At 37.0% G+C, this 10,851-nt stretch overlaps 1 protein-coding gene across 1 annotated transcript in view; it reads right to left on the reverse strand.

Annotated features, from left to right (window-relative positions):
- ZPBP (zona pellucida binding protein) overlaps positions 1–10,809 on the reverse strand; it is a 32,788-nt gene extending 21,979 nt beyond the window's left edge. The window contains 3 exon segments of the mRNA XM_026841393.1: positions 1,032–1,157; positions 5,753–5,808; positions 10,805–10,809. Of these exon segments, the coding sequence (XP_026697194.1) occupies positions 1,032–1,157; positions 5,753–5,808; positions 10,805–10,809 (187 nt within the window).
- Positions 10,810–10,851: the final 42 nt, after the last annotated feature.

Consider the following 10,851-nt stretch of genomic DNA (forward strand, 5'->3'; position numbering starts at 1 on the left):
CAACAGTGACAAATGCAAAGTCCTGCACCTGGGACAAAATAAGAGCAACAATGTATGCTACTGGGCACCCGATGACTTGGGAGCAACCCTGCAAAAAAAGTACCTGGGAGTCCTTGTGGATTTTAAACTGAATACAGATCAGAAGCATACTTTTGCAGCAGTGAAGGCTAACTGTATACTGGGCTGCATTGGCAACTGTATACCCATCAGGTCAAGTGAGTGCTAAGGAGGGAGAGAATAATCACTTCATTTGGGCAGTCTAGAACACTCTGCCCAATTTTGACTCCTCAGTACAAGACAGAAACTAACAAAGTGGAGCAAGACAACAAGAAGGTTTCTGAGATGATTAGGGAGTTGGAAGCACAGGACAAGAGGCAAAGGAAACTGAAATTTTTACGCTAGAAAAGTTTAAGGAGAGAATTGCAGTCCTTCACTAACTAAGGGGAAATACAGGGAAGAATAACCCATACCTTTTAAGAGGTACACCACAAAAGGAGAAGCAACAATGATGACGTGGCAATAAGGGAAATTATGATTGAAAATAAAATATCAAGAGGAACAGGTTGCACAGAAATGATGGAAAATCTTCAAGGACAGAGATTCTCCAAGCTCAAGTGGTCAAGACCCTGAGCAACTTCATATCTGAAGGTAGCCTGTCACTGAGCAGGCAGTTGGGCTATAGATCACCGCCCACCATCCTATTATTCTCTTCACAGAATGCTCCCAGCTGTCTCAGTGCTGCAAAGAATGTCATCCTCAGCCTCTGTCAAACCCAACATGCCCTGCTCCACCTAGCACTCTTTAGAGATGGCACCATTCCCTAGAGACCTGCAAATGTGCTTTAGTTTTGTTATCCCACCCCTTCCTTTCTGAAAAGTGAAAGTTAATTTACATGATATACATACAAACACAATGTATCTCAGTTACTTCTCCATTTACATTCCCACCTTTATAACACTCATGCTTCTTTGGGGGGAGCAAGGAAGGAGGAGAGAGGGTGGGGAGGAATATGTAAGAAAATAAATCCTTACCTGAAGAAATACCACCACGTGGTCCATTCCACTGAAATACTGTGTCAATCAGTTCTATGTTTCACAAATGATTTGTCAGACATAAAATACATGGACCGCTGTGATTCAGCCTGACATAAACTTTGGCTGAAAAAAATTATCATTAGCATCAAGTATTTATCAGTGGTATCCTAACAGTGAGTTATAAAAATTTCAAGACACCGGTTCAGCAATGACCTTGAATGGAGTTCTGATTTGAGACTGATTCTGTTATCTCTGCTATCAAAATGAAATACCAAATACACATCAGGTTTATTTTCTCCAGAAATGGAGGGTCGGAAGGATGATCTGGGAAATTACAGGCCTGTCAGCTTGACTTTGGTGCCCAGGAAGCTGATGGAGCAGCTCATCCTGAGTACCATCATACAACATGGGACATGTAGGACAACCAGATGATCAGGCCCAGTCAGCATGGGTTTATGAAAGGCAGGTCCTGCCTGACAAGCCTGATCTCCTTCTACAACAGGGCGACCTGCTTGTTGGATGAAGGAAAGGGTGTGGATGTTGCCTACCTTGACTTTAGCAAGGCCTTTGACACCATTTCCCACAGCATTCTCCTGGCAAAACTGGCTGCTCAAGGCTTGGATGGGCACACGCTTTGCTGGTTAAAAATCTGGCTGGATGGCCGGGCCCAAAGGGTTGTGGTGGAGTTTTAAATCCAGTTGGCGGCCAGTCACTCGGTTTTGGGGACACTCCTGTTTATCAACTTTACTGATGATCTAGACAAGGGGATTGAGTGCACCTTCATTAAGTTTGCAGATGACACCAAGTTGGGTGGGAGTGTTGATCTGCTCGAGGGTAGGGAGGCTCTGCAGAGAGACCTGGACAGGCTGGAGCCATGGGCTGAGGCCAACTGGAGGAGTTTCAATAAGGCCAAATGCCAGGTGCTGCATTTGGGCCACAACAACCCCCAGCAGTGCTACAGGCTTGGGGAGGAGTGGCTGGAGAGCTGCCAGTCAGAGAGGGACCTGGGGGTGTTGATTGACAGCCGGCTGAACAGGAGCCAGCAGTGTGCCCAGGTGGCCAAGAAGGCCAATGGCATCCTGGCTTGTGTCAGCAATAGCGTGGCCAGCAGGGACAGGGAAGGGATCTGATACCTGTACTCGGCACTGGTGAGGCCACACCTCAATTCCTGTGTTCAGTTTTGGGCCCCTCACTACAAAAAGGACATGGAATGACTCAAGCGTGTCCAGAGAAGGGCAACGGAGCTGGTGCAGGGTCTGGAGCACAGGTCGTACGGGGAGCGGCTGAGGGAACTGGGGGTGTTTAGTCTGGAGAAGAGGAGGCTGAGGGGAGACCTCATCGCCCTCTGCAGCTACCTGAAAGGAGTTTGCAGAGATCTGGGGATGAGTCTCTTTAACTGAGTAACAAGAGATAGGACAAGAGGTAACGGCCTCAAGTTGTGCCAGGGAAGGTTTAGACTAGATATTAGGAATCATTTCTTTACAGAACGGGTTGTTAGGTGTTGGAATGGGCTGCCCAGGGAGGAGGTGGAGTCCCCATCCCTGGAGGTGTTTAAGAGTCAGGTCAACACAGCGCTGAGGGACCTGGCTTAGTTAGGAAGGGTCGGTGTTAGGTTAACGGTTAGACTAGATGATCTCCAGGGTCCTTTCCAACCTAGATGATTCTGTGATTCTGTGAAAATAAAACTAAGATCATTCTTTCTAGTTCTAGGCTTTTCTGGCTATGTAAACAACAAGAACAGAGCACTGTAACATCCTCCCAAATGGATTATGTCACTTAGTAGATTCTCACGAGCACAGGCTTCTGCATTGTTCTGTCTCAGCTGGTGTCCAGCACACCCCTGGAGAGCGTGAAGTTGCAGTATGTTGGTCCAGGATACTCAAGACTTGAAAGCTTATATTTTCCATTCTATTACCAATTGTCTTTTACCAATACATAATGTATTTGCTTAAAAAGGGTTTAGTGTTGTAGCTCACTTAATGGTGAGCTGTCTATCATTTGATTCAGAGATTATGCGATAGGTAAGGATTTACTTAGTTGTTTCCCACAGTAAAGCAGGTATGCCTGTCTTGTATGCGATTTGTAGCATACAGGTGCTTCCAGATCATCAATTGTTTCTAAAAACTACAATTGATGTAGGCATAATCACTTCCATAATGTGCAGGATTTCAGTATGCACAATTTGGTTTATTTTCCATCCCACTGACATTCTGCAAAGCATTTCTCCTCTTCAGAAGTATGGGATGATAGATATTTACACTCTAGTGAGATCTAAACTTGAATATATCATGCTCTGTGTCAGGCTTCCCTAATGCCACTGAAAAGCTACAACTGTTATAAAATATTACAGCTACAACATTTGTGATTTGGAGAACGTGATTAGTAATTAAACTTAATCAAATAAGCAAACTACCACAATGTTACTTACCACTGACTATTTCAGATTCTCTGCAAGTGGAAAACAGTTTAAGTATTTGTTGCAGGAAAGGATTAATGCTGAGGTAAAGTTTTTACTTTTCTATTATGGCAACTGGTGGTAATGCCACCAGTTTTCTCTTCTCTCCAAGTATGATTGTTCACCTTCATTAAAAAATTAAAAGCCACTTATATTCACATTACCATATTAAGTTGTTTAATCAGAATAAAGACTTAGATATAGCATTTAATACACAAGAATAACTTCAGAATTTTGATAGTCTTAAGATCAGTATATCCATCCCAGCTAATAATCAGTATTTTACAGTAGCTAATATTGCAATAAAGAGCAAAGTATGTATTTCAACTGTACAAAATTGTATACACTGCCTATCTCTCCCACTTCACATTTTGTCTTTTATTTCCTCAAAGTGGCTTTGTTCCGTCATATAGTAATATGGAAAAAAATTAGATATCCATTCTAAAAAGTAACAAAATTATGGTGTCATTATTATCATAACCTGCCAAGATGGTAAAGTCTGTTCTACCACTGTTAATTTCCATGACAGTTTTGTAAGCATGTGTCAGGGAAGGCAGCTGGTCTGCCAATAACCTGATTGAAGAGGAGTTTGACCTTGACAAGATTCCGGTGTACTCTTGAGATAGGGAAGCCATGCTTCAAGCAAATAACTTTCAAGGAGCTGCTGACTACATAGCAGGATGAAGCAAGCAGGGAGAAACTGATAAAGGTTATCCAATGAGAATGTTAAAAACAACTTTTTGACCAATTATATTGTGAAACTCTGGCACCTGAAATATATAAAAATGCATGCTTTTAGTAATAAAAAAACCTAGCCGCTTGTTCACCCATGTGAGTGTGTGTCGCTTTGTCTGTCTCTGCAGCGACAAGCATGTATCATAGGATACAGAAGAGCATCTGATATAAAACAATGGCTGAAAACATGTCTACCAGGTACAACCTTATTCTTCTTGCTTTCAAAATAAAGTCTTAGTCTTTTAATTAAAGTGTTTTGCTATTTTTCTTATCTGTTCATATTCTCTCCATTACAAAAATATTTTACCTTAAATGATCTTTTTTGGATCACTATCTATGTCAGGTATTTTAAAACTGCAGGATTTTAAAAGTGAAGATTGTATTTAACCAAATGTTGGTAAAAAAAAAAAATAAATAATAGTCTCAAAATAGAGATGTTGCCCATTATCTCAAAAGAACACCGGAGCCAAATCTGGTATACTCACAATGGTGTGTCCCACAGAAGATGGAAACATTCTTTATTAATACTAAATTTTTTAGAAACAGAGTTGAGATAAAACATTTTAATCTTGCCTTCTAACTTTGAAATTGCCCTCTGCCATTCAAGCAGCAGCCATGTTTACATACATGAGTCAGAATGAGAGAAAAAGTACATAAATAGGATGAACCTTTAAACAATTCAGAGCCATTACTTAAGATTAGATAATATTATAAGATAAACTACTAGGAGAAACCATAAAACCAAATTATTTCCCAGAATTGTTTCACCTTTGGAAAAAAATAGATATATCTAAGAATTTGTACCAAAAAAGGTCAAAAAATATTGTCTTTTAGCTTTCCCCCAAACACAAGTATCACTTCTAGATATGCTACTAGTAAGCTGTTACTGGAAAACACACATGGAGAAAATTATGGGGAAGAGTATTACCAAAACCAAACCAGCAATGTGCATTTACAGAAAAAGCAACATGAGTAAATATATACCAATGAGGAATAGTCTGGTCTTTAATTTTCAGATTTTCCAATAATTGTTTTAATTAATGAGCAGTAATATTATACTCTGGAGTTAGATGGATTTAACTTAGAAATAAATTAATGGTTAACTCTTTTTTTTTTTTTCATAGAATATTACATAAACTTGAAGCTTCAGGTTCTGTGTACATAACAAGTAAGATGAGGTTGGAATCCCTGCAGTGGAAGAAAGCAGTATTTTGGAGCAAGAGTCCTACAGCCAGGCAGAGGAGCCCACAGAATGTCGTTATTGTTGTAACAGTTACAGAAAATAATTATCTTGGTTTCATAAAAATTATAAGTAAGAATAAAAAAAACCTTTAAAAAATTCCAATGACAGAAATACATTCTCTGGAATGGCCTATTAAGTATACGTAAGTCAATAAAGAATTGTAATTAATTAAACCGCTTAAAATTGTTTAAAACAATTCATCAACAAGAGATATGATAGAGAAGGACTTTTCTTGGTAAAAACAGTATGTTCACTAAAATTTAAATTCTGTTTAAAGAAAAATACCTGGAAATAAGACAGATTCCGCTATTTTTAAGCTATTGTCTCTTGACCCTGCATTTCTTCAAAATCTCTTTGAGGGTTGAACTGTTAAAAGATAAAACAATGACATTAATACAACTACTTAATTTATCTGAAAAAGCAAGCAGCATACTTTAGGTTCATCTACACCCTTTAATAGACTTGTTCTTCAATGGGTGTTAATATCTGCCTAATTCGAGTAGTATCTGCCTAATGTTTTACACAACAAGTGACTCCTATTAAGGCAATTAAAAAAAAGGCAAAGGCCTGATACAGCAAAAAGCATCCTTATTCTAAACAGTATTTAAGTTTAGATTTAGTTTTAATTATATTCATGTTTTACAAAAGAACTGTCACATTTTAAATTAAGTTTGTCCATAATGGGGAAAATGGAGATAGGTACTGTCCAAAATGTGGATAAAATTTAGCTGCGTTGATATGATACCCTCAGTCCAGGTGTCAATCAATTTGTACATGAACAATTAATGAAGTAATGAACTTGGATTCTGTCATGACTGTGATTTTCTTAATTTCCCCATAAAATTAAATACAAGATATTTTATGGCTATTTTAATTGGCATTTCTTCTATTGCAAATAAAAATTAAAAACATATTCATAAAGATTGCAAAGCTTTGCAAGATATACAAGGCTTCTGAAAGAAAACCGATGTATCTTTCAGGTGGGCATTTTAGTACAAGTCAGATCTGAATTTCTCTTTACAGAGTTTCCAGAGATACAGAACAGAAGCTAACTTAAAAGTAACAATGGCTATTAGACCCCCTCAGCATTTCGTGTTCTTTGTCTCCACCTCCTGCTTGGAAAGAACATGGGTTACTGGGAGTTAAAGCATGCTTGTGATTTCGAATTATTTTGGGGAATCTGGAAAAGAAAGTGAATAACAAAGGAACAGAAAGTCTTGAATACAACAGACAGAAATAAAATACTGAACATATAATCAGTAGCAATTTTATGAAGATGAGATACATAATTATGTGGCACCAGGTCAGTGCATGTTGCTAACTTAGGTTAAATATTCAAAAACTAAAAGCAACAATAAACACTCTGGTAAACTGGTTATAGATTAAGGCATTTGTTGGCAGCAATGAGAGTGATGGTGTCGAGTCCAAGCTTTGTTTTAATTTATCTTGATTTAAGAAATAATGGGAAATCAGCGGTTCCCCTCATCTATTATACCAATGGCCACTGTACTTCTCTACAGAGCTGTTACAGAAGACAAAAGCAAGGCAGATTCTCCAGTTATTAAGACAAGTTAATCAAGGTAAGTTAAAAGAACTGCCTGTACTTGTCATTTCAGAATGTAAGCAGAGTACGCCATTGAAAATACTCAGAAAGTAGGAAGAAATAAAATTTTGATAAAAGTAAAAAAACTGAGAGAAGATAATCATAAAAGTGGGCTCATATATGATGGATTACTTTGCAGTATTTCTTCACTATGTACCACTTCCACAACTTTGAGAAGAAAAATTTTTCAAATAACTTCATTTTTCACAAAGACCTCCTAAAAGAATTGGAGGGTTTTCATTGAAAACCAAAATGGATTAAAATTTTCTCACTGGAATATTTACGTTAAGTCTTTTAGAATTCTGCTGCACTGTTACAAACAACACTAATTTTTCACTAAAATTCAGCTCCCAAAAGAACATGATCAGACTCCCCACTGACAAAAACCAGCACATGCTTTGATTTTAATAAAAGCATACTGATTTGCGGCAAATTATAAATCATACCTGAAAAACAGCCTGTTTTAAAATTTCTTCTGACACTATTATCTGTCCAAATGGTCCATAAATATTTTTTCAACTGTCAAGTTGATTTATATATTATAATTGGAAAGGAAACGTGTAATCCACCAAAAGCAAATAAATTAATGAGAGAAAAACTGAAAACAACAATCTTAACGTATTTAAAGTTTATCAGAAGGCGACCGAACAAATGTATCTGGAAAAGTTAAGCACTGCAAACTGACAAGGTATGAATAGATATACATAATTTTATGGGATGTTTAGGTGCTACTTAATAGAAAAGGAAAGTAATGGGGTTTTACAATAATAACTTAAACCAGAAGATGGAGCTCTTGAACTGTTTATTTAAAAAGAACTAGAAAAAATGGAAGCAAATATAGTTGCTGAAGGAAGATAATGTAAAACTTCTGGAATTACTTTTTTGGTATCTTCAATGACATTGAATGCTAGATTCTGTAAAAGTTACCTTAAATGCTCTTTCATGTGTATACACATTTCACTTGCATAGCATCTATTTCAAACAGTAAACGTTTCTGTCTGCATATGAATCTCAACTCTCATACACTCTCTCTCTTTCTACACTGCCTTTTTAATGTTTTTCAATCCTTTTTTCAGGTTTCCTACTTGAATTCCTTTACTCCTTAACATCCTCCTAATCACCTGGAATTTAAATGACACTTCCTGCAGCAGTCTCTAGCACAGATGATCTTCCCATTCTCACTATTTTAAGTGCATGGGATCCGGTTAAAAAAGATGCTTTTCACAGGAAAAAAAAAAAAAAAAAAAAAAAAAAAAAAAAAAGTATCAAATCAGTCTCCCAGAAAGAGCAGCAAAAAACAACAAAAGGACAAAGGAACTGCTTAAACTGCAGTAAGTATATTATTTGATTCCTTCAGAACGAACCTGCACCTAATATGAAGTGGGAAAAGGTGTTTCACTCATTTTTGAGAGAAATGAGATTTCAGAATTAATTCCCCAAATTAAGCTTTTTAAGCAGCCCAATGCTCTAGAAATACATAGAGTCTGATTTCTTATTGTCTTGTACTTCTTACAGCCGTAACACAAGGTTCCTTTTGCAGAACATGAATGAAGAAAAATAAGTTATACGCCACTATGAGACACACGGAAGTTTGGGGTAATTCACCCCTACCCTAATTCCAGGGTGATTCAACTTTCCCACCTTCCTGAAGAGTCATTCCCAAAGACTGGAATTCAAGGGTACATCTGACATATAAAGTATCTACGTTACTTGAGGATTCATCGGGTGACTTTAAAATCTGATGGTGTTAAATTAAGCTACTAATTTATGCCACCAAAACAGGCCAAAGATACAGCAGTGAGTTAAACTTAAGTGTAAAATACCCTAATTGATGCATTTAAAGTCTCCTTGGCAGATGTGTAAACCCTACCCAAACAAGGAGAAACTGAGCTCATGTATTTCTAAGGGGTTCTGCCTACAGGGGAAAGAGTCTCCATGAGAGACCAGAAGTAGCAGGTGGATGTTACCTGCACAGAAAAACAACCCCTCCTCCTCCTCCTCCCTAGTCAGAGGGAGTTTTATGACAGCGCCAGATACAGAGGGGTCCCTTCCAACTTCTTGCCCAAAGGAGGAATCCAGGCAGGTTAGTACTGACTGAATAAGCATTCATTCCTGCGTCCACTGACTTGAAAGGGAATATCGTTCACCCCTTAAAAGTTTCACATGAAGTATATTCTACTATTTTGTAAAATATTTTACTCTGAATCCTTTAGTCTTAAAATGAGCATTACAGTCTTAAAATTAATCATCTTCACAATAATTAATCAGAAAAAATAAATTTGGTCTGAAAATTGCAGTGGCAGGAAACAGTTTAAAATGAGCTTAAATAATTAAACAACCAATTTATTAATTAATAAATTACTAGAATATTCAATTGGCATAGTTTTGATCCATTTATTTAGAAATGAAAATTCTATGAAGCAATAGGAAAGGGTTTATTTAAGTTATGGTAATTGCTAAAAGTTTTTTCAAAGCAATTATGTTTTGAAGTAATTTTTGTAAAGAGATTTATGCACCAAAAGAGTGTATAAATAGCAATGCTACTTAAGTTATTTTCGCTCAATCATGCTAATAGTCAAGTGTATTTCTATATCCAAGTATTTCAAATACAGTTGGCATTTCTAAGCTGCCTATTGATAAAGTGCTGTGCAGAAATATTATCATTTCTATTACTAGTCATATGCAAGTCATATAGGAGAAACCAAAGCAGTTTCTAATCTGTCTCAGTTAAGTTTAACCTTTTTGATAAAAAGCCCGGAAGATATAAACTATATTGTTTTTCTAAGTAGGCCTTCATATTTCCTTTCTGACAATTACATCACTAACAAATTTCCTAAGTTAAAAAGGAGACTTTTTTTTTCCTTACCATATAGCAAGCTAAAAACTGCTGTATCTTTTCAGTAAAATGAAAACTTCCTCCAGAGGGCTCGGAAAAGTCAAATGTAATTAAGACGTTTTAAGAAACATGTTCCACATTGTCCTCAAAAGTTTAATTATTCACTTAAGGAAAAACATATAAGCCAAAACTGTCAGCCTGAGTAAAAAAAACAACAAAATGAAAAATCCTTAAAGAAAAAGGTTCATATTATTTACATCAGTCTGAACTCAGACTATATAACACCCCAGTGCAATACAATTGAAGTAAGCATCTTTTTGGAAGTTGACGAAGTCTATTAAGCCTACTAAAAGTGAAGACAGAATAAATACTATGAAGTTTCAGTAAATATATACTGAAATTCTGTATACAGTTTTCACTTTTTTTTTTTTTTTTTTTTTCAACTTTGAACATCACCACTGATCCTGCTCCTTGAAAAGGCCTTCACTTTCTAAAGAAATTAGCAGAACTTGATCATAACCAAATCATGGAATAAAATGATCTGGCACATATGCACACTAACGCACAAATTAAATAATCAAATTGGAAAGCCTACGTGATTTACTATGTTCAAATTTCAAAGCCTCACTAGGAAGCAGAGACTTATTTCAGGCCACTCCCAGTCCTAGAGTTGAGAGGCTGTACAACTGGATTTCCCAATCAGACATGCACACGGCAGATACAAGATCAGCACTAGCACAGCAGAAATGTTTATAGTCTTGGTATCCTACCACATAACTATTTCTGTACCTCAGAGCCTTCAACAAAATGATGCAGCTCTTTTAGCTGATGACAAACATTACCAGCCACACAGTGCCCTTAAAACTCGCCTGTGCCTCGAAGGAGAAACACCACTCACGCCATCATGAACTGGTCATTTCTAAGGAAAAAAAAAAAAAAAAAGTT

Source organism: Athene cunicularia (assembly GCF_003259725.1).
Source record: "Athene cunicularia isolate RWA chromosome 2 unlocalized genomic scaffold, athCun1 chr2_part1, whole genome shotgun sequence".
NCBI lineage: Eukaryota > Metazoa > Chordata > Aves > Strigiformes > Strigidae > Athene > Athene cunicularia.